The 22,979-nt window shown below is 43.1% G+C and overlaps 1 protein-coding gene across 2 annotated transcripts in view; it reads left to right on the top strand.

Annotated features, from left to right (window-relative positions):
• Positions 1–21,435, top strand: part of zeb1b (zinc finger E-box binding homeobox 1b) — a 54,271-nt gene extending 32,836 nt beyond the window's left edge. For both annotated transcript variants that reach the window (XM_023262637.3, XM_055007128.1), the window contains exons 2-8: positions 5,363–5,518; positions 10,864–11,025; positions 12,023–12,225; positions 12,557–12,662; positions 13,103–14,805; positions 16,322–16,502; positions 17,268–21,435. In XM_023262637.3, the coding sequence (XP_023118405.2) occupies positions 5,363–5,518; positions 10,864–11,025; positions 12,023–12,225; positions 12,557–12,662; positions 13,103–14,805; positions 16,322–16,502; positions 17,268–17,992 (3,236 nt within the window). In that variant the 3' untranslated portion in view covers positions 17,993–21,435. The remainder of the gene's footprint in view (positions 1–5,362; positions 5,519–10,863; positions 11,026–12,022; positions 12,226–12,556; positions 12,663–13,102; positions 14,806–16,321; positions 16,503–17,267) is intronic.
• The last annotated feature ends 1,544 nt before the right edge of the window (positions 21,436–22,979 follow it).

Genomic DNA, 22,979 nt, shown 5'->3' with positions numbered 1-22,979 from the left:
GTTAAGAGCTTTATATGTCAGAAGAAGGATTTTGAATTCTATTCTAGATTTAACAGGGAGCCAATGAAGAGAAACCAATATAGGAGAAATATGATCTCTCTTGCTAACTCCCGTCAGTACTCTGGCTGCAGCGTTTTGGATCAGCTGTAGATGTTTCAGAGAGCTATTGGGACAACCTGATAATAAGGAATTACAGTAGTCAAGCCTAGAAGTAACAAATGCATGGACTAGTTTTTCTGCATCACTCTGAGACAGGATGTTCCTGATTTTCACAATATTTCTCAGGTGGAAAAAGGAAGTCCTACAGATTTGTTTTATGTGCGAGTTAAAGGACATGTCCTGGTCAAAGATAACACCGAGGTTCCTCACAGTAGTACTGGAGGCCAATGTAATGCCATCCAGAGTAACTATATGCTTTGAAAGCAATTCTCTAAGATGTTTGGGGCCAAATACAATGACTTCAGTCTTGTCTGAATTTAGTAGTAAGAAATTATAGGTCATCCAGGTCTTTATGTCCTTAAGACAATCTTGCAGTCTGGCTAGCTGATTAGTTTCATTTGGCTTCATAGATAAATACAATTGAGTGTCGTCAGCATAACAATGGAAATTAATACAGTGCTTCCTAATAATGTTGCCTAAGGGAAGCATGTATAATGTGAACAGTATTGGTCCTAAGACAGAACCCTGAGGAACTCCATGATTAACCCTAGTATGCTCAGAAGAGTCATTGTTGACATGCACAAACTGGAACCTGTCTGATAAGTAGGATTTAAACCAGTCCAGTGCTGTCCCTTTAATGCCAATAGAATGTTCTAGTCGCTGTAATAAAAGTTTGTGGTCGATTGTATCGAATGCTGCACTAAGGTCCAATAAAATAAGTATAGAGACCAGTCCATTATCTGACGCTATGAGAAGGTCATTAGTAACTTTCACCAGAGCTGTTTCTGTGCTATGATGCACTCTGAAGCCTGACTGAAACTCTTCAAACAGGCTATTCCTTTGTAAATGTTCATATAATTGATTTGCAACTGTTCTTTCCAGAATTTTAGAGAGAAATGGGAGGTTGGAAATTGGTCTATAGTTGGCTAAAACATCTGGATCTAGAGTGGGCTTTTTAAGTAAAGGTTTGATTACAGCAACCTTAAAAGCCTGTGGTACATAACCTGTTACTAGAGAGAGATTAATCAGATCTAACATTGAGGAATTAATTAAAGGTAAAGCCTCCTTGAACAGTCTAGTTGGGATAGGATCTAAAAGACATGTTGATGGTTTGGATGTAGAAACTATTGAAATGAGTTCAGAGAGATGTATGGGGGTGAAAAATTCTAAATATCCATCTGGTCTTACAGCCAATTCTAAAGTATCTGTACTCGATGATACATCTGTGACATTTGCCGGAAGGGCCAGATTAATTTTTTCTCTAATCGTAATAATTTTATTTGTAAAGAAGCTCATGAAGTTGTTACTGCTCAAAGCTAAAGGAATACAAGTTTCAACAGAGCTCTGACTCTTTGTCAGCCTGGCTACAGTGCTGAAGAGAAACCTAGGGTTGTTCTTGTTTTCCTCTATTAAAGATGAATAATATGTTGTCCTGGCATTACGAAGAGCTTTTTTATAAATTACTAGACTTTTTTTCCAAGCTACATAAACTTCCTCTAAATTAGTGGAGTACCACTTCCTTTCCAGCTTTCGGGACGCCTGCTTTAAAGTCCGCAGCTGGGAATTATACCAAGGAGCAGGTCCTCTCTGAGATAGAACTTTCTTTTTTACAGGTGCAACACTATCAAGTGTTGTACGCAGTGAGGCTGCAGCATTATTAACAATATAATCCACTTCTGTGGGGGTAAAATTATAATATTTCCCTTCCATTATATCAGTAAGTGGTGCTGGACTAAATAGAGAGGGTATTATTTCCTTAAATTTAGTCACCGAATTGTGAGACAGACATCTACTGTAATGATATTTATTCTTAACTCCTATACAATCTATTGTTGTAAATTGAAATGTTATCATAAAATGGTCAGAAAGAAGAGGGTTCCGGGGAAATACTGTTAACTGTTTGATTTCTATGCCATAAGTCAGAACGAGGTCAAGGGTATGATTAAAACTATGAGTTGGTTTATTTACATGTTGAGAAAACCCAATTGAGTCTAATATTGAATTAAAACAAAAACAGTAACTATTCAGAATTTACAAAAAGAACCTGTGTAAGGGACATATGGCCTCTCATGTTCTGTGCTTCTGACAGATCAGTGACAACACGTCTGCCAAGGTGAGCCCCTCCAGTAAAGTAACACTGGACCTGTTTTGGGAGTAACCCACCCAGTCACCCATTCCTTTGCAAGTAATTGATACAGGCTGGCAGGTGTCATAACAACACAGGCGTCTACGTCCAGCAGGCTTATTTAAGTGTGGCTGACATTGTCTGTCTGGCACCATCATTCAAGGGACTCTGGGAACTTTGGAAGGGTGGACTAGGGTGGCGAGTAAAGATAAGGGTGAAGAAATTCAATTGCATTTATTTAATCTTTTACCAAGGTATAACTGAGGGATTGCAGTCATTGCCAGCCATAGTGTATATCTGTAGCATGTTGCGAGGATGTGTAGGTGAAGAGTAAACAACATATTGAGAGGCTTTCAGTTCTATCAGCTTGTCTGCTACTGTAAGTAACACCTAAACTGTTTCTTTAGGTGAAAGCCTGGCCTATCATGTGATGTGATGGATAATTAAGGAGAGTTATGGTGAGGCTATTGAATTTGCACCGACATTGTCTTATTACCCAGCTTCACAAAATGTGTCTGTGTAGGAGGCTTTTGTAAAGTTGTGATCTATAGCTAGGGGTTACAGACCTTACAGATCTTGAAGCCAAAGCCATGCTTACCGGCTATTATTTCCTCAGGTGTTCAACAGATTGCAACCTGTGTAGAAAAGCAAACTTTCAGAAGAAAGCTCTTCACCTCCTCCACCTACCAGTGCTTTCTTGCTAAGATGTGTAGGAGTTGTCCTCCTGTTGTGTGCTAGCATGCTAGTGCTAATGAGGCCAGCTGTCCAAACGCTCAGCCGGTCAGCCAGAAGGGACTGCAGCCTTTGTTGATGCTAGGTGTTACATCTCCTGTTGGAACACACACTTTTGTTTCAACACCGCCAACCATTTGGCACAGGAAGGCCGTCTCTGTTCACCCCCACACACACCACCAGCACCACCCGCCGTCCTTTACTCTTTCTCTCACCCTCTTTGCTGTACTTTGCAGCTCCCATTTTTATTGTCCTGCTCGCCGTTGCCACCTCCCGTCTGCACACACCAGCACATTGATTGTCTCTCTACAGCTTTATAGTTGATCATTTTCTCTTGACACTGCTGGCGGAGAGTTTTGCCTTTGTAATTGCTGACCTCAGCTCCACACCTGAGTGGCTGTGGCCCTAAACAGCCTCTCAGACTCATCCTAAAGTACCTTCTGTTTCAGAATGAAGTGTTGCACCCTGTTTTGGGCTGTTGCTTGGACAATACATCACCTGGCGGAGCCACTCTTACAGAAGTGAGAGTTAGACATAGGGAGAGAGAGGCAGTGTTAGGAAGACAAGAAAGAGGGGAGATAGGAATAAGTACAGACTACTTCATACAGTCTTACAAAATAATGTAAATCTAATTAATTAGCAGTTTATGTGAATAGGATCCAAGCTTTTTGTCTCCCAGGTCCTCAATTGTTCTATTGGCTTCTCTGTTAGGAACCTTATACAGATATTAACATGTTGTCTAGATAGCAATACAGGTACAAAGGATGTGGATAACCCAGTGACTGAGCTGAATGTATCCCTTGAAATGTACAATAGCATTCACATCATGGTAAAGAAAAAACAGATAATAGTGTGGAGGGAAACAGCGGGAGGAGGTTGCGAATGAAATAGCTCTCATGATGAACCCCAATAGGATTTCGCAGCTGCGGCACAGCAGTGATGACCCTGTGAACGACTCACCAAATAACAGTGTTTCTCCCTCCTTCTCCGCCACCTTTCATCCCTCCCGCCCCCACACCTCCTTCCTCCCGCCTCCCCCTCAGCCTGAACTTGCATGTCTACCGAGTGTGTGTGAATACCAACCGGTTGTAATGACCTGCACAATGCACAGAGAAAGGGAGAGACCTCACCGAAACAATTCTCACTGATTGAAACCGAGTCTCACGATTCTCCCAGATACGCCTCCTCCCTACAAAAAACATTTGCAGCCACTTCAGAAAGAGGTGGGCGAGTGGGGTTGGGGAGAGTGAAGATAGAGTAAAAAAAAATGTTCAGGTGCTTTGTACTGGCAGTGCATATTCAGCGAGTGAATGCAGGTGGTGTGTGTATGTGCGAGTGTTGCGTGCAGCATGTGTGTGATGTGAGATAAAGTAGCCGGAGAGGTAGTTTCAGTGCTGCAGCCCGGGCCCTCTGCTGACTGGGCTGCTCTCACTGGAGAATTGATTTGGCCTCCGAGTGGATCTGTAGCGCTCTCAGTGGAACAGAGGGATGCAGGAGGGGAGGGGAGAGAGAAATGGAAGGAGAGTGGGTGGAAGCAACACAGGTGGAATTGAGAGATGGAAGAACACGGTGGAAATGAAAAGAAGACACAGGAACACACACTCAGCGCACACTCACGTCTGAAACAGACAGTCGGTCAGGAAAATTTACTCCCCGTAATAACCCTCTCTGTAGGCTGGCTGTCTCAGTGTCTCCTGGCTCCTTCAGCCCATAACACAACCGACCAGGTCACATCGACTCCCACACAGCGCACACACCACTTCAGCCTGCAATCTAATGATCTCACACACCAGTTCCGTATGTGTGTCTGCACATCTAAGTGTGAATTTTCTGTTTCTCTGCAACATGAAACCTGTTGTTCCGGAGTTAGTTTTCGCTCTTGGAGTCATATCTTCCTTTGATTTTACCACGTTGAAGCATCAAAAACGTCGGCTGCATTATTTTTAACAGCCCCCATTCACCATGTTAGTGCTACAGCCGTTTTATTCTTTCCTGCTTTAACAACCATTTTTTCCCCATGGGGTCATTTCAAGTTTCATCTAATCTATTTAAGTTGGGCTGTGGCTTGTTTAATTGGTGTTTCCAGCTCCCTGCCCCCTCCTCCTTCAACCATTCCCTTTAATAGTTTTGACATTTAAATGACATAGTACATATATTTAACCTCGCCAGTTCATAGCCTTTCACATTCAGTGCTCATAATCAAGAAGCACATAGAGTACACCTCCCATTATTTTTATAACAGATAAAAATACTAAATGAGTGTAGCTTCTTCACTCTCCTTTAAAGATGAATAAAAAAAAAGACCAGTCATTCTAATCTCTGTCCCTCGTATCTCCTCTTGTGTAGTGACTAACTACAATAATGTGGTGGAGGCCGGCTCAGACTCAGATGATGAGGACAAGCTGCACATCGTGGAGGAGGAAGGCAGCCTGGCGGATGGGGCCGACTGCGATAGCACCCTGCCAGACGAAGAGCATCCTAGAGAGCACTGCTGGGACCGAGGTGAGAATGTAGGGCGTGTTATTATTATCACATATTGAATCATACAAATACGCACCACTTCATCGTACCCACCACTTCCGCATCGTTCTGAGACATGCTCCACTTTTCCACACGGTGAAAAAGTTCAGCACAGGCGCTCATTGAATCTTGTTTTCTGCTTTGAAATCTTATTTTCATAGATTGTGACAAATTATGCCAGTAGGGCATAACAGCAATTGAATCACTAGTTGCCAGAATTACCTTTAGACAAGTGCCAGTTTATTGAGTCAAGGTAAAGCAGTGTCTTTCATGCCACTTGTGTCCTCAAAATGATACTGGCAGATTGTTCACTTCATTTCAAGTATCAAAGCACATAACATTTTAAGATATATATTTTTATAACGTGTCTCTTTTCACTGTCAGTCCCGCCATCATCAGGCTGCCAAAGTATCTTTGAATGCCATACTTATTCTTATCTGCTCAGAAAAAGAGCGTCACTTACCAGCAGATAAATGCAAATGTGTCGTATAGCCTCTATATTTTTTGTTCAGTTTGACTGCTGCTTCATTTTGATCTCAGTTCAGAAATACCTCTGTGACATCTGTACACGGTAAAGTACCAGGCTTTGTCTCATTGTGAAACAGAGTGTAAGGAAACAGGTACTACATGCAGAGGGTTTCCAACTAAGGCAGGAAGCATGATATTTAACAAAGACAATGCCAACAGAGAAAGAGACCTTCAAGTACAGAAAATAGCCTCGTGACCAAAGAGCCAGCAGAGAGCTTTACGGCACGGGTGGGCATTGAAGGGGCCGCCGTGAACTCCTTTTTACCTCAAACCATGTGGAAGTGACACCAGAGGCAGCTCACCGCCACAGGAAGGGCTGACGTCACCCCTCCTCCTCCCTCCAAAACAACAATTGCAGGTGCTGAAGGATGTTGGTGTTTCAACCTGGGCTCAAGGCCTCTGTGCTGTGCTGCTGACCTCATACTGCATGTGCATATAAATCTGTGTGACACTGTTAGTTTCGAGCTGGTGCCAAGTATGCGCAACACTATGACAAGCCTATATGAAAGGTAATTAGATATTCAACCGCAGGAGTATTTGTTTTTGGGTGTTTCTGCTTGCGGATTTTGGCTGGATTTTTCAGATGTGAGACTGTAGGGATTTTGATTTAGCAAGAGGTCAGGTTAGCACATGTGAAAATGTCCAGTGACATATCACTTTCAGTTCAGGGAGGGATTTTTGGAAATTCCTCTTCAATTAGTGCCTTCAGTTTCAGTTGCACGGTTTCGGTTGCACAGGCTCACATGCATGTACACAGTCAAACCACAGACCTGTGCTGAGTGCGGCCACCTATTCCCCAGACTATGCTGTCATTTTCATCAGTGATGTCCAGCTGTACCTCCTTGCAAAAAGGGAAAGTTGAAGGAAGAATAATGTCATTGGTTTTGGCCAGGACTTTTGAACATTAAACACTTCAAAAGCATGAGTTACACTGAAACTGCTCAGTGAGCTGGCTGTGCTCCACAGTTATGCCTGATCAGGCATATTTTCTTTTGGCTTCACTACTCAAGCGCACGCACGCACGCACGCACGCACGCACGCACGCACGCACGCACGCACGCACACACACACACCTCTTTCTCACACTGTCTCTCTACCCCTCATCTAATACATCAAGCAGCATCTTAGCTGTCACTCTGTATCGGACTGATGAAACACGGGAAAGCTACAGTCTTAAACAAACACACGTCTTTCGTCTCTCATCCCTTCATCCCTCCCTCTCTTGGTTTCCCTCCTGAGAACAGAGTGTCTAGTGCAGCCTTGAAAAGTGACCACCACCCACTAATCTTCTCTTCAGTGTAGCCCGGTTTGCTTCAAATTAAGGCCTTGACACCCCTTCTCATGAGACTTCTGCGCTCCAAAAGCATATAGGTGGTTTTTCAGCACTTTGCCATCTCTCCTTTCCTTTTCTTCCCTCGCCTCTCTTTCTTTTTTTATACTCCCTGACTGTTTCTCTTGTTCTGAATCATTCCTCTTGATTATATGGTATCATGGGTCCCCTGCTTGCTGTCATTACTCATTCACTCCTAAATGATTATGTAGTGGTGGAGCAGCCCAGTGTTGGTGCAGTAAACTGCAGCCTGCTCTCCTCTAAGAACAGGCTGTCTAACTCCAGGGGAGGAAAAGGTAGAGAGAGTGTTGACCTGGGAGGGCCGCTGCTTTACATTTAATGAGTTGTAGAGCATGACTACATCTCAGAGAATGGGCAGGGTGGAGCTTTGATATCATGAGGTTCCAGTGGCACTAAATGACAGTGAAAGGCCGAGTTTAACTGTGTGGAAATATAGTCTTTATAAGAAGCTGCTTGTATGTTGAATCCGTATGGCATGCACTTCTGCTGTTATGCTTTACTGCTCATTCCAGCCTGCAGTAAAGTTGGAGGGCTTTCCCTTACAATGACACTTACTGTATACATGCTGTTTCCTTACTGTTGGCCTGATGTACAGTAATGAGGTTTGATGTGCCTTGAAATTTGCCTCAAATCCATTGTAGGCATTTTTGCAGCTCTGTGGATGCACAGGAACACCAAAATTCCTGTGTGACTTTTGTCAGGCTGTGATGGTAAAACTGAGCCACTCACAGGAAAGGAAGACTCTCCAGAGGATTGGAAAGTTTGTCCTGTGAAGACACACAGCACAGATATTTGATAGCTCTAATCCAAAAATAAGCAAATCATCCTGGATATGGAGATACCTCACATTTCTTCTCTGACTGGTCTCCTGTTGATTTGTGGTACAGTGGAACACCTTTTCTAATCACTGTAGAATATCTGAATTGTTTGTGCGAATCCTGATTGCTGATTTATGTCTCCCATCCAAGATAGAATCTACAAATGGGTCTGGATGCACAACCACAGGAAACAGTGGGGGCAAAGGTTGGCCAGGGCAGGAAATGCATGATGGGATACGTTTGTATCAGGTTGCAGAGATGTGGGCAGAGAAGGATGTGAAAGGAACAAGGGAAAGAGAACAGGAGAGAGTGGGTGGTCTGGTGATATTGTTCGATGACATGCTGTAGTTGGGTTACGCTGTGCAATAAATACAGAACAAACTACTTTTTTAGATCAGAGTTGCAACAGAACGTCCTGTTACAACCTCACAGGACATGAATTCTGCAGCTTTTTAGACTGATTTTCTACTTATCAAGTGGTGCATTCACTTCCCTGCGTCAGCACATAAATGGCTGTGTGATGCTTCATGTCAGGGGAGCAGCCTGATAACAAGGAGCCGCCTCAGCAAGGCTGTGAACCCTTTTGGCGTGGCTCTGTACTTAACAGAGAGCCGAGACACACACACTCACACAGAGTGAAAACAACAGCTTGTCATACCTTTGCACCACAGACCCCCAACTGGGACTCTACTTCACGCACATGCTCAACATTTAGTAGCCCAGAGGTATGTTTGTGTGTTTAGATGCTGCTTTTGTGCGTAGAGTTGGAGCTAAACACAGTCGGATCAGCACTTCCCCTCATGCAACACGTTTTTCAGTATTTTTCTTGTCAACAGCAATCATGTCTGTGAAAAATAGACTGTTAATTTAAAGGAGAGGTTTGACATTTTGGGAAATACATTGGTTTGCTTTCTTCTTCAGTACCTTCAATACATTCATATCTGTCAGTTAGGTACAAGCCTACAGCCAGCAGACAGCTTGTTTACTGCAGTGTGAAGTCTGGAAACATGGCAAACAGCTAGCTGGTACACTTTTTGAACCCAACAGGCACTGGCTAGGTATTGAATTTCCCATCTAACCCTTAGCCAGAAAGCAAATCAGCATATTTCCCAAAAGTATTTCTTTTAAGATCGGGTGAAAAATGTGGTAAACATGTCTACGGGTGTAACTGATGCTGCTGAGGTCATGGTAAAAAAATTACGTGAAATGTGGGGACTGTGAGACTCATATCTCGGATGAGAATTCCATAATCTGACTTTCTCAGCACCTGCTGCTGGCTTCTGCTTTACATGCACATGTTCACCAACAGACAGCTTCTTTCTCTGTATTATCTCCCCTGGGCTTGTTACAGGGCGGGAGGTTTCTTCAAATGGTCTTTAATAACCATAGCAACTAATGACAGCGTTCATATTGTTTTGTGGCTTTGTTAAGGTGCACCAGAGGAAGCTAGAGTAAGGCTGTGTGTAAGAGTACTGGTATTCACTGTGCCTCAGTGAGTCATGAAGTACTACACCTGTTCCCATCTCCGAGGAGCGCACAGCTGGCCCTGTCCTTCAGCACACAATTCACAAAACACAATTCTCAAGTCTCTGCAAAGCAGGGGGAAAGTTTAAATCAATCTATAAAGCGCCTGCCAAGTAAACACCACCACAGTATCCACAATAGGCTAACTTTGCTTTTAGCTGATAGCTCACCCTTGTAATTATTCTCTGTAATGATACACATAGGCACACTAACATATCCATAGAGGAATAATGCTCTGTTTAATTGCCGACATGCTATACCTGGTTCCGGCAGCCACTTCAGGAAGCGCTGGGAAAGCAGAGATAGAACGAAGGAAGGAAGCTTTCATGCATCCCAAAGTCCATCCTCAGGTTACACTTCCTATAAGCAGCAGCTTGGTAATTAGTGATCGTTACTAGCTAGCCAGGCTCGTGATGTTGAAGAAGAACACACTCGGCTCCCACATACAGGTTCTCATTTACTGGGATATTAAGCACAGACTGAAGGCCAAGCCCCTCCAGAGAACAAAGTGAGGTGTGTGTGTGTGTGTGTGTGTGTGTGTGTGTGTGTGTGTGTGTGTGTGTGTGTGTGTGTGTGTGTGTGTGTGTGTGTGTGTGTGTGTGTGTGTGTGTGTGTGTGTGTGTGTGTGTAAGAGCATCCGTTCCTGCATCATATCTATCTGTTGCAATACATCAGGACAAGATTCATCACCTAATTATTAATCTCAGTCTCACCAAGTACCTTATCTAACATTGTGAATGAATAGAGGCTTGTCATTCAGTTTCTACAAAGAGTGCAATGCTCATACAGCAGCCTCTGGCCTCTGATGCTAATTAGTTTTCTCATCCTATTGTGAACAACAGCATTCAGGATGTTGTTTTTTTTCCCTTGACGCTGCACACCTCATTCTACACTGGTAAACATTTAATGATCAAGAGCAGAGACTGTAAGATCCAGTTCAGCAGTGACACTTGCTGTAACGTTATTGGATTATCGCATTTCATATACAAAGGTTAAGGTTTCATATGTACAGCCTGCATCAATAGAAAAACATGTTGAAATAACAGGGTAATCAATAATACCTTTTTGCAGGCATGACTGTAATCAGTGTGTTTGTCCCTTCACAGTGAAGGAGGATTGTGTTTCAGATGGTGAGGATGACGTGAGCACAGACGCCCTGGTAGAGGAGATGCTCCAGCAAGGGGACACAGCCGTGATCTACCCAGAGGCTCCGGATGACGAGCCTCACCGTCAGGGCACCCCTGACACCAGTGTCCACGATGAAAACGGTACAGCACATCACTACACAGCATCTTTATTAATAGGGCACACAAGCACGGGACAGCATCCCTGAATGATGTGTACACATGTTAAAACACACATCACTATTTCCACTCACAGTCACTGAGCTCTCACACTATTACTGTACCTACTCAGTAATTACTCGCCCCCTGGGGATGGCTCTACCTGCTCCCTGTCTCACCTCAGGTGTTAACTCCACCCCATTAGCGCCACTCTCCAACATCATTACACACAGTGCTATTTGTTAAGGGCAGCACACAGGGGCCTTTATGGCTCCTGGGCTTTTGGCTTTTACCTGATACAACTGAGGGGAAAAAAGAGAGGGAGGAGGAGGAGGAGGGTGTCCGGGGGGGGGGGAAGAAACAGTAACACCTGAGTAAATTTGTCACGTCTGTGTGAGCTCTGACTCACGGCTACCTGGGCGATAATGTGTGTGCATTCCCATCTCGAGGCCCTCACCTGTCCCGCAGGGGAACTTAATACATCACCTGTTAACACAGTAATGCTTTACCTGTGTGGGAGCCAGGCAAATGAGACCCTCTGTTAAACAAGTTGGATCCAGGCGGGTGGCTAGTGTTTACCAAGCTCACTTTTCCTTCCATGCGTGGGTGTCTTTGAAATGCTTTTTACGCACAATAGGCAATCAAATTATGGAATTTAAACCATGTGAAAGGTATAATCGCTGGTCTTTGTGTCAGGAAGAAGTACAAAAGAAAAAATGAAATGCGGTAGTGCACTAGTAACCCAGTGTGCTATTTCTTTTTACAAAAGAAAGAGCAGTAATCAGTTTTTATTCATCTGGTTACCTGTTTGCTATTTACCGGTGAGGGAGGATCTGTCGGTGATTGGTGACATAGCAGAGGAGGGCCGAGTGTAACATCAAAGAGCTTTCCCTATTGACTGTGTTTTTAACCCTGTCTTCTCCTCCTCCCACTTCATTCTCACATATGTCATGACAGCTCTTTTCTCTTTTTTTCCAACCAGGAACTCCCGACTCGTTCTCTCAGCTGCTCACCTGCCCATACTGTGCACGGGGCTACAAGCGTTACAGCTCCCTGAAGGAGCACATCAAGTATCGACACGAGAAGACCGAAGAGAGCTTCAGCTGCCCTGAGTGCAGCTACAGCTTTGCATACCGCGCTCAACTGGAGAGGCATATGACGGTCCACAAGAGTGGACGGGATCAGGTAAAAACTGATTGAGCCACTAGTCCTGACTGGACACTGCCACCTTAAAATGTGTAAATATCAGTCTACACTTTTTGTTTTCAAATATTTTTAGTTTGTTTAAGTAGAATACTACTCATATATTGCTGTAGTAATTATGGAGTGACAAAGTCAGTAAGCGCAACCCGTCATTGCTTAGTCCAGCTTCTTAAGCAGTGTTCACACATGATAAATAAACATGAACTTTTGCCCTTGATTGATTAATGACACTGCAACATGAATTAGTAGCAGTTCAAAGGTTGTGTTTTCATTGTGTATCTCATTGAACGATCCGTCTCTCATCATCTGACAGAGACACATCACACCGTCGGGAGGCAATCGGAAATTCAAGTGCACTGAATGTGGCAAAGCATTTAAATACAAGCACCATCTGAAGGAGCACCTACGCATTCACAGTGGTGAGTGGACGACCCCTGTCACCATGGCAGCATATTGTGTGCATATGGGTGTGTGCATGCACGTGAGCAGGTCTGTGCTGTGCGTCTTTGTTGGTCACAGATGTTTCTTTCTAAACTGAACCAATATTTATGTTTAATTTATGTTTTAGTCAATTTCTGTATTTAGATATCTTTCATTGTGTTGCAGTCCATTGTGTGCTCTTCCTTAATGTGCCATAATTGTGTTTCTTTTGGCATTATGGAACAGCAATTAGAGAAGGGCATTTCCCAATGGTGCCATTACATCAGCGTTTAAGCATCATTGAAATGCATTAGAGCTTTTTCCTGTCATACTGCTCATAGCCTAGCTTGTTCATTTAGCTTCATTCACTAATGGAAATCTGTTTCTCCCCCCCCACCTCTGTCTTTCTCTCTGTTATACACATTGCGGCTTTATTCAGGAGAGAAACCCTATGAGTGCTCCAACTGCAAGAAACGGTTCTCCCACTCAGGCTCATACAGCTCCCATATCAGTAGTAAGAAGTGCATCAGTGTCATCTCAGTTAACGGCAGACCACGCTTGGGGAATGCCAAAACACAGACCCAGGGTCCATCACCTGTACTGCCCACACCACCTTCAGTCCTCCGCACCCAGATTAGGGAGAAGCTGGAGCACAGCAAGCCCCTACAGGAGCAGCTGCCTCTCAATCAGATCAAGACTGAGCCCGTGGACTACGAATACAAGCCAACAGTGTTAACATCCCCAACTGTGACCGCCATGAATGGTGGGGTTTTCAACGGGGGAGCTGCAGCTCCTCTACAAGGCACAGTCCAGGCCGTGGTCCTGCCCACTGTGGGGCTGGTGTCACCCATCAGCATCAACCTGGCAGACCTGCAGAATGCTCTCAAAGTGGCAGTAGATGGGAACGTCATTCGTCAGGTGCTGGAAAACAATGCCAAAGGCCAGGTGAACTCGGGGTTAACCACTGGAACGCTCCACACCCCACAGCAGCAACTCATCTCAGCCATCAGTCTGCCTATTGTGGGTCAGGATGGAAATGCAAAAATCATTATAAACTACAGTTTGGACCCCAACCAAGGCCAGCTCACAGCCCATAACCTAAAGAAAGAGCCAGAGCCAATATCACCCAGTCAGACCACAGCCGACACATTCAAGTCCCAGAAACTTCCAGAAGATCTCACTGTCAGAGGCAACAGGACCGATGAGACTAAAGAAAAAGAGGAAAAGACCACTAAAACTTGTCTCCTGTGTGATAACTGTCCTGGCGGGCTGGAAGCGCTCCACGCCCTAAAGCACTGCAAGAAGGATGGTCTCAGGCTGAATGGAGCAGGTAAGGATAAGTCAGAGTCTGCTGTTGCTGCCTTGCTGTCAGAGGGAGGACTCTGCAACCAACCCAAGAACCTCTTGTCACTGCTCAAGGCCTACTTTGCCTTAAATGCAGAGCCCACCAAGGATGAGCTGGCCAAAATTTCCAACTCAGTCAGCTTGCCAGTCCATGTGGTAAAGAAGTGGTTTGACAAAATGCAGGAGGGTCAGATATCATTGGGTGCTCCAACACCTCCCTCAGAGGAAGAGGACACCTGTGAAGCTAACCACGTGGTGTCTCTGGGCCCAGGGAAGGACATAGCCACTATAAGCTCTTCTGTGACCCAGGACAGCCCTACAGAAGCTACTCCAGCAGAGGTCAACGGTACTCACAGTTCGCTGACTTCCCCTTCGCCACTAAACCTGACAGCTGGAGGTCCCATCCCAGCTGAAGCCCCCCAGAGCACTGAGGGACCCCTAGACCTGTCGCTGCCAAAGCCAGTCAGAGAGGAAGCTGAGAGAATGGTACCTAAAGCTCGTGTTTACCCTTCTCCTTCCTCTGGCTCTACCAATGAGGATGAACCCCTAAACTTAACTTGCACAAAGAAAGAGGCTTCGCCACTCTCAGCCATGGGCACTAGCCCCATTGCACTGTACGCCAGCCAGCCAAGTGCCAAACCTGTTGACATTGTGACCACAATGCAATGCTTAAGAGCACTAGCCACCAACAACAAACAGACTATCCTGATCCCCCAGCTGGCTTACACCTATACCACTACAGCAAACAGCCCTGCAGGGACCGAGACACACGAAACCATCCACCTAAACGGAATCAAGGTGTGCTGCCATTTATGTACCCCAACTTCAGCAACAGCTGAGCTTTTCTTTCTTTGTTTAAAGTATAATATGACTTTTTGGGATATGATATCATTCATAATTTGATAAATATCAAGTTAGTCCCAGCAGCCAGTTAGCTTAGCTTAGCACAAAGACTTGAAATGGGGAAAAACGATGCCCTGTCAGAAAGTAACAAAATTAATCAGGCTCACTAATTAACATGCTATAACTACTTTGTGTACTTAAGTGTAAAAAAGTACATTGTAGTTTTATGTGTGGTCTTGATCTTGATTAATTTTTCATATTTTGATCACTAAATTTGCCAGGCAGTGCAAACATAACTTGTAAGATTTAGATGCTGGTGGGTTGTATATTGTTACTTTGTGACAGAGCCAGAGTAGCTGTTTCCCCTGTTTCCAGTGTTATGGTAACCTAAGCTAAGTGGCTGACGATAACTTTATATTCCCCATAGATACAAGACTGGTAAAACATCTTTTCTACCCTAAACTCCAACTCTAGCTAAGACAGTTTTTAAGCATTTTCTCACCATGCCACATTATTACTTTAGTTCGCACTGTGTGCTTTCCAATTGCTGTGTGTCCCACTGTATATGAAGGAGGACAGTATTTTTAAATTGTTTGTAGTTTTATTGCTTATCTCAGCAATTAAGTTTTTGTTCTTTTGTTTATGCGGGGGTCAGCCACAGCAAAACGATTTCACTCTAAAGCAACTGATAGTATAGAGAAGGATTCAATGTCTGATCCAGCCATTTCAAGAAGCAAGTGGATTGAAATCAAGTTGATTTTTATCCTTGTCGAGAGATCAGTCAAACCATTCAGTCCAGACATGGTCCAGATCATTGCTTCTTATTGTTCAGAACCACTAAAACATGATGGATAGTCTGAAACCATCCAAAATCTAATCAATAAGTCATATATAGAAATGTCAAAATTCAGCTCTTTGTAAAAATGATAGCCCTTAATAGTTCTTCATTGTGCAGACACCTAATGGGCCTGTAATGATGGATGTAGATCTCTGGGTGTGTGAGTGATCTTCCTGGGCTGTCACCCAGAGGACATGAGGCTGCACTTTACTGCACAGTCCTTATTGATCTGTTGGAATCTGTTTAAACGCCGCACCTCTGCCTGCTACATTGATTTATTGTTGTTGTATTATACTTTTGTGTTAAGTGGATTGGCATAGACCTGCCTTGTAAAAACAAGCCCCATGTATATATCTGCTCCTTAATAATGCCAAACATCCTCTTTGACTGCAGCAGCTTATGAGTTTTAGCAGTCCAGGGACAGCAGGACGAACCTGTAGGCCTGTTTGGTGTGTCTGGTCAAGGAAAACATTGATAGATGTTTTAGTGAGTAGGGTGTGATTCAGAATCATTTCCGCAGAATATGCATTCACTGGTCACTGGTATTCTGAGTCATTAATTTTGTGCTGTTGCTTTTAAAAAATAATTTAGTATTCCTAGCAGCGTGTTAATGTGACTTCTCATATTTCCCAGGAGGAGAGGCAGGACACGGGCTCAGAGGGTGTTTCCACGATGGAGGAGCAGAATGACTCAGACTCAAGCCCTCCAAGGAAGAAGATGAAAAAGACGGACAGCGGCATGTATGCCTGCGACCTGTGTGACAAGATCTTCCAGAAGAGCAGCTCACTGCTGAGACACAAATACGAACACACAGGTAATTACAAACACGCATGTGTTTCCCAGGCCTACACGTGAACACAGCCAAAAATCACAGATGGAATATAAAAAAAAAAGAAAAGAAAAAAAACTAACTCGGAACCGGAACTTGTCTCACCGTCTCTCACTGTTGGGTCCTGGGAAAGATGAGTCACAGTGCGAGGGAAAGGGGGATTTTAAGTTTCAGCGCAAAGAAGGGTGGACACCACCATTCCAGCAGGTATTACTCAACATGCACAGAAGAGGTCTGAGAATTTCTTTCCGCCAACTCCCCACCTCTGCACTGCCAGCTTCTCATGTGAAGTACCAAATGTTGCAAGAAGTGAGCTCTGGTAGTGATTTGGACTCTGTGAAGATGATGATTCTGTGGCCAAGCTCAGGTCAACACTCTCAGAGGCGTTTTAGATATTTTTTTCTTTATTACTCTGATACCTGGCTTGAAACTACAGTTTTCAGCTCCAAATGACCTCATCCTAGGTGAAACTAGCTGCTCCCTGCTTGGATGAAGTTTCCTTGAAAGTTTTGAAGCACAATTGTTGTGATTTTGTTGTACTGTTTTGAAATGTTCTCCTTGGATACATTGATGATAGATAATGTTTTCAGTTTTCAGGCTTTGGCAGCTTTCACACAACAGTGTGGGGGATTTGCTGTGATTGCGCTGAAGTGTTTGTTGTTTTCTTTCCATGCCTATGCTTTTTTACTCAACACAAATTCAGTTTTTATTAAATCTGTTGATGCATATTTATTTTCTTTTTGTCTGCAGGGAAGCGACCTCACGAGTGCGGCATCTGCAGCAAGGCCTTCAAACACAAACACCACTTGATCGAACATATGCGGCTTCACTCGGGGGAGAAACCGTACCAGTGCGACAAGTGTGGCAAGCGTTTCTCCCACTCGGGCTCCTATTCCCAGCACATGAACCACCGCTACTCTTACTGCAAGAAGGAGACACAAAACCAAGCAGGGGGTCAGGAGAGCCCTGAGGAGGACAGCGAGGCCCAGGCCGAGATGGAGGCCCTGAGCCGATTGGAGAAGCTCCTGGCCAACCCCCAGCTGGACTTGGACGAGCGAGGGAGCAGCACCAGGGAGGACGAGGAGAGCGAGGAGGAGGAGGAGGAAGGCGTGGTGGACATGGACGATATCCAAGTGGTGCAGATAGGGGATGAAGGAGGGGATGAGGAGGAGGAGGCAGAGCAAGAGGAGAGGAACGAGGAGGAGATGGAGAGAGTAGTGGTAGACGGGGAAAGAGAGGAGGAGAAAACAGAGGTAGAAGAGAAAGAGGAGGCTGACACAAGGCAGGAGGAGGTGCTTGTGAGTGTTCAGGAAGAGGAGGAGGACAACATGAAGGAACAGGAGGCAATGGATACAGGGGGAGGGATGACTGAAGAAACAGAGAGGGAGGTAAGAGAGGAGAGCGGAGGCGAGAACAGGAACATGTTTTCTGAAGACGAGAACCAGACGCCGCAGGAGAAAGGAGATACTGACTAAAAGAGGAACCAGACTCCTCCATGAGACACAATCCTCCTCCTCTCCCCGCACAGAGGAAGAACACAGGAGATGAAGTCTGGTCACTCTGACAGTTCGTTTCAGTTCACTACTGTGTAGAAATCCAGGTGTGCCTGAAAAAATACTAGTGACTTTTCCACAGGAGAACAATTTCTCACTGTTAGAAAAATCCATTTGTAAAGAAAAAGATGAAGACGAACACAAATTTTAACAAACGAAGGACATGCATTATACAGACTTTGGAAGCTAGAGCCGACACGTTTTAGATAATGTTTTATTACTAAAACACCTTGGGTCATTTCTTTTTATCAGTGTTACTAATTTTATCGCTCATATTTTAACCTTTAAAAGCTGTACAGTTGGGAGATATTTCTATATCTTTTTATTGCCAATGAACAAAAAAAAGTCAGTATTTTGTTAAGTTGGAAGGAAAATAAGAAAATCCTGTGCACTACAAGTGGCTTGGTTTACCTACGGATTGAGCAGTTGAGTTGTGTTGTCTACCCTTCAGTATTACCATGCTAGATATACCATGCCATCACACTAGCAGATGTTAGCATTGCAATTATTTTTCTGTCGTTTTGATTGGTCTGTGAGCCTTAAGAAGAAAAACACTGAAGGATGGGCAGATCTCAGCGTTTAGTTCCTTTTAGACTTTAGATGCTTTTTTTTTCGAAACAAATCAGTATTTTAATAGGAATCATTTGACATTTTGGGGAATAAACTGATTCATTTTCTTGGTGACAGCTTAATCAAAAAGGCCAATAACACTTTCATGTGTTTGGTAAACGTACAGCTACAACCAGCAGCTTATTAGCTTGTTATTGCTGGAACCTGTGCAGCAGTTTAGCTTGGCATAAATATTGGAAACCTACCAGCACTACTAAAGTTCACCAATTCACATATTATTTCTTGTTTGTATGTAATCTGTACTGTAAAATAGTTTGGCACATAACCCCCATAAAACTGCAACCCAGCATTTTTACACATCTAAACAGGTGAAACAAGGTATAACGTGTACATTTTTGAGCTTTGGAGGTGTTTGCAGGTTGCATTTCCTGTCTTTATGCCTCATTTCCACATAGCTCTGTCTACATATTTCACTTTAGCCTCACTCTAGAGGGATGGATCATGTGAGCTCTGGTGTGTGTGCAAACTCTCTCCGATTGCTGTGGAGGAGTTTCGATCCACCTGTGAAGAAATGTCATTTCTTGCATTTGAACACTAGAGGGCATAGTTTGTATATCATGCGAAAGTATGAGCGTAAAACAAAACTCGTGTGGAACCAAGGCGTAATGTCACTTTTCCAGCACAGCTGTCTGGATGTATTTGTGAAAAAATGTAAACCTTGCGCAGGATTTTATACCAATGTGTAACTGGAAAAACTAAACGGCTAACAGATGAACAGGCTGTTCAGTCACTTGCCTATGTTTCCAGTCAAATTCTGTATATGTAACCTATAATTATAAAGAAATTAATTTACCTAGTTTAGCACAAGCTAGCTGTGTAGCATATGTGAATAGCGGTTCATACGTCTTTGAACAAAATATTCCTAGAAAATGGCTCCACAACAGGAAGGCCAGCCTCCCCACTTCATAATGCTCCATGCCAAATGTTCAACAAAACTGGGTGGTAAAAACTGAAAAATATTAATCTCATCCAAAAAGAAATACATTTCTTGCATTGAGCACTAGGGGGCATGGTGTTTATATCATACAGAATTAGTGCCCACATGTGTCAGTGTACTAATTTTTACGATCCAGAATTTGTCTTGCGGACATTTAAAAAATTGTTACTTTTGCTGTGAACATCGGATGGACTGGACTGTACGTCAGAAAGTGGGAAAAACAAAAAGGTTTTTTAGATCAAATTGTAACTAGTTTAGCATGTCCTAGCCGTTCTTACATCTTTAAACAAAAAAACTGTCTCCATACCTGGTAGTCTAGCCTCCTGCACCATGCAACGTTGGTCCTGTTTTTGTCATGGTAATGCTCTATGCACATATTCAGTAAAAGTGGATAGTAAAGTACCTTCTACTGAATTGTGGACACCAAACAAAGCTATGTGGAGATGAGGCGTTTGACCGAGCCCAGCTAGCTGTTTCCTCTCACTTCCAGTATTTAAGCTACGCCAACCGTCAGCTGTCAGCAAGAAAGCGAATAAGCAAAAATGTCCAACAAATGCTTTAAATGTTCAGAGCGAGCATAAAGGGGATGTAGAAAACTGTCTGACCTTTCCTCTACCTACCCCCACTCAGAGCCTTATGCAAAAAAAAACAAACTAAACAAGAGAAGTATGCATATCAAAGTGCCATTGAATATTGCTGTTGAAGCTTAGCAGCTATTATCAGGTATTGCCGGGTCCCAGATCAACCAATAAGCCGGAATACTGTTGACTTTGTCTGGCCACAACACCTGAGAGAGTAGAATTTAGCCTACCACATACTCATGTCGTAGATTTTAAACGAGTTGCTTTCATTTCTAGTCTGAGCAACTAAAATAATTACAATGCACATTTCTTTTTTCAAGTGAATGATGAAGAATTTCTAATTGTTAACTGTGTCCTGCCTTTTCAAAGCTTATTCAGTGCACTTGTTTAACACACCATGAAATGCTCAGATGTCTCTTCAGGTAACAAATATAGGCAGATCCCAGGAGTTTAATTCACAATGTTTTACCTGTCAGTATTATTTTTCGTCTCTTATGTTGTTTTATGTTCAGTTTCAGTGTGTGTACTGTATGTTTTCAGCAATGGCAGTATTATCCCACCCCCAACGAGATGGGTATGTCTGTTTAGTCATAGAGAACTTTTATATTTATGTCTTATTTTTTATATTTCTTTATGGTTATTTATTACACTATGTAGTGTACAATACTGTAGTTTGTATTAATACGATAATATATTTTAGTATGGAAAAAAAAGAATCAAAGGCAAATAACTGCAAGCCTGGAAAAATAAGACTCCGGCATACTGAAGTATGTTTTTCGAACAAATGAAAGATGTTTTTCTTCGAGAAAAAACACGAAACTCGCACCCTGCAAGCCTGAAAATTGGAACCTGTGACCTCTCTGCATCCATTCTCATGTTAGTTTAGTTTTCTTTCCCCTCTCTAATATGAAGCTACTGAACTTTTGAAAACTAATTGTATGTCTAATAGCATGAGTGTGTGCTGTTGTATTGAAGGATGATCCTTAACCACGCAAATTGTCCTTTTTGCCAAGCCAAAATAATATTGACGTATGTTCTTATGTTTTTATTTGTGCCAATTTGTTACTTTATATGTCAGTGTTACAACCATGCCCAGTTTTATATGCCCCTCCCCTTTTAACACCCTCATCTTTTTTTATTGTGATTATTTTTGTTCTTCTTTTTGTTGATTTTTTATGACTCCCCATCTCACAATAAAATACATCAATTACAAGCTGCTCAGTTTGTCATGATGTTGTATTGAGAGTTTAAAAATCATGTTTGTGTCTATATCCAAGTCAGGGACCACTTCAAAAATAGAAAAATAGACAAAGCAGATTTAGAATATAGCCTAATGTTAACACCCTTATTAAATTAGAATTTAATAGTAATTATTATTCAATTAAAATATTTTAGTGCAGTGTAGATAGATAGATCGATAGATAGATAGATAGATACATAGATAGATTTGCCCTGCTGTTAGCTTTGCAGTCACAACATATGGACAGCCAAATGAAATTTTAGTTTTGTTACATATTCCTGCTGGTTTGTCAATAATTAAACACACAAATAGTACACACTCTACTGTTCAAAAGTTTGGGGTCACTTAGAAATGTCATTATTTGTGAAAGAAAAGCAGTTTTTTTCAATGAAGATAACATTAACTGAATGATGAATCCAGTGTAGACATTGTTAATGTGGTAAATGACTATTCTAGCTGGAAATGGCTGATTTTTAATGGAATATCTACTAACAAGTACAGAGGCACATTTCCAGCAACCATCACTCCTGTGTTCTAATGCTACATAGTGTTAGCTAATAGTGTTGAAAGGCTAACTGATGATTAGAAAACCCTTGTGCAGTTATGTTAGCACATGAATAAAAGTGAAGTTTTCATGGAAAACATAAAAATGTCTGGGTGACCCCAAACTTTTGAACAGTCATGTATCTCCCTTTAAATCAGAAGAACTGATGTTGTGTGTAATACTGAATTATTCAAATATAATTACTAACAATGGTGGCTTTGCAGCCCATGTCTTCAAGCACTCCTGGTACTTGTATCTAGTTTTTTGCAAGATATTATTTGACCGGCATAGCTCTTTTCTCTTTATCTCACATAATAGAACAGAAATCTGTACAAAGTTTTTTACTGAGGGGATTCTGGATATGTCTTTTTTCACTCCAGGCATCAGACAGTACTGTCCACAGACACAAAAAATGAATAAATATTTGCCATATTTTCAGGAATAAAATGTTCAGTAAATTGGATGGGAATAGCATACACTGCTCCAAAAAAATTAAGGGAACACTTAATCATCACAGTGTAACACCAGTTCAACTAAATTTCTGGAATATCGATCTGACCAGTTAGGAAGTATAAGTGCTTGTGAATCCGCCCCTCTGTGGGTTAATAATTTGGGTTTCCACTGTTCATTCTTAAATAATTTTGTTCTCCATATGTCACAGGCTGGGCTCAGCCCCGCCCCTCTGTCGGTCACCGTTCCCCTGCCGGTGTGTCGCCGGTCTGTGGGGCTCTCTGCAGCTGCTGATCAGTGGATTGGTCGCAGCTGCGGGAGCCCCACACCTGTAGCGCATTTCCATCGGCTGCTATAAAGACCGGCTTCACATGGCAGGGGACGGCGGATCGTACTTCACAGTGCCAGGACAAGGGTCGAGACCCTCAGCCCTGTGAAGCCCAACAGCCGCCGGAGCAACCTGCATCCTTCCCCTGTCGTCCTTGTGAAGGACTGGACCCCTGCCGCCCTAGCTGAAGTCAGGGCGT

Source organism: Amphiprion ocellaris, chromosome 22, assembly GCF_022539595.1.
Source record: "Amphiprion ocellaris isolate individual 3 ecotype Okinawa chromosome 22, ASM2253959v1, whole genome shotgun sequence".
Taxonomy (NCBI): domain Eukaryota; kingdom Metazoa; phylum Chordata; class Actinopteri; family Pomacentridae; genus Amphiprion; species Amphiprion ocellaris.
Note: the sequence above shows the minus strand (reverse complement) of the source record. Positions and strands in the feature narration are given on the sequence as shown.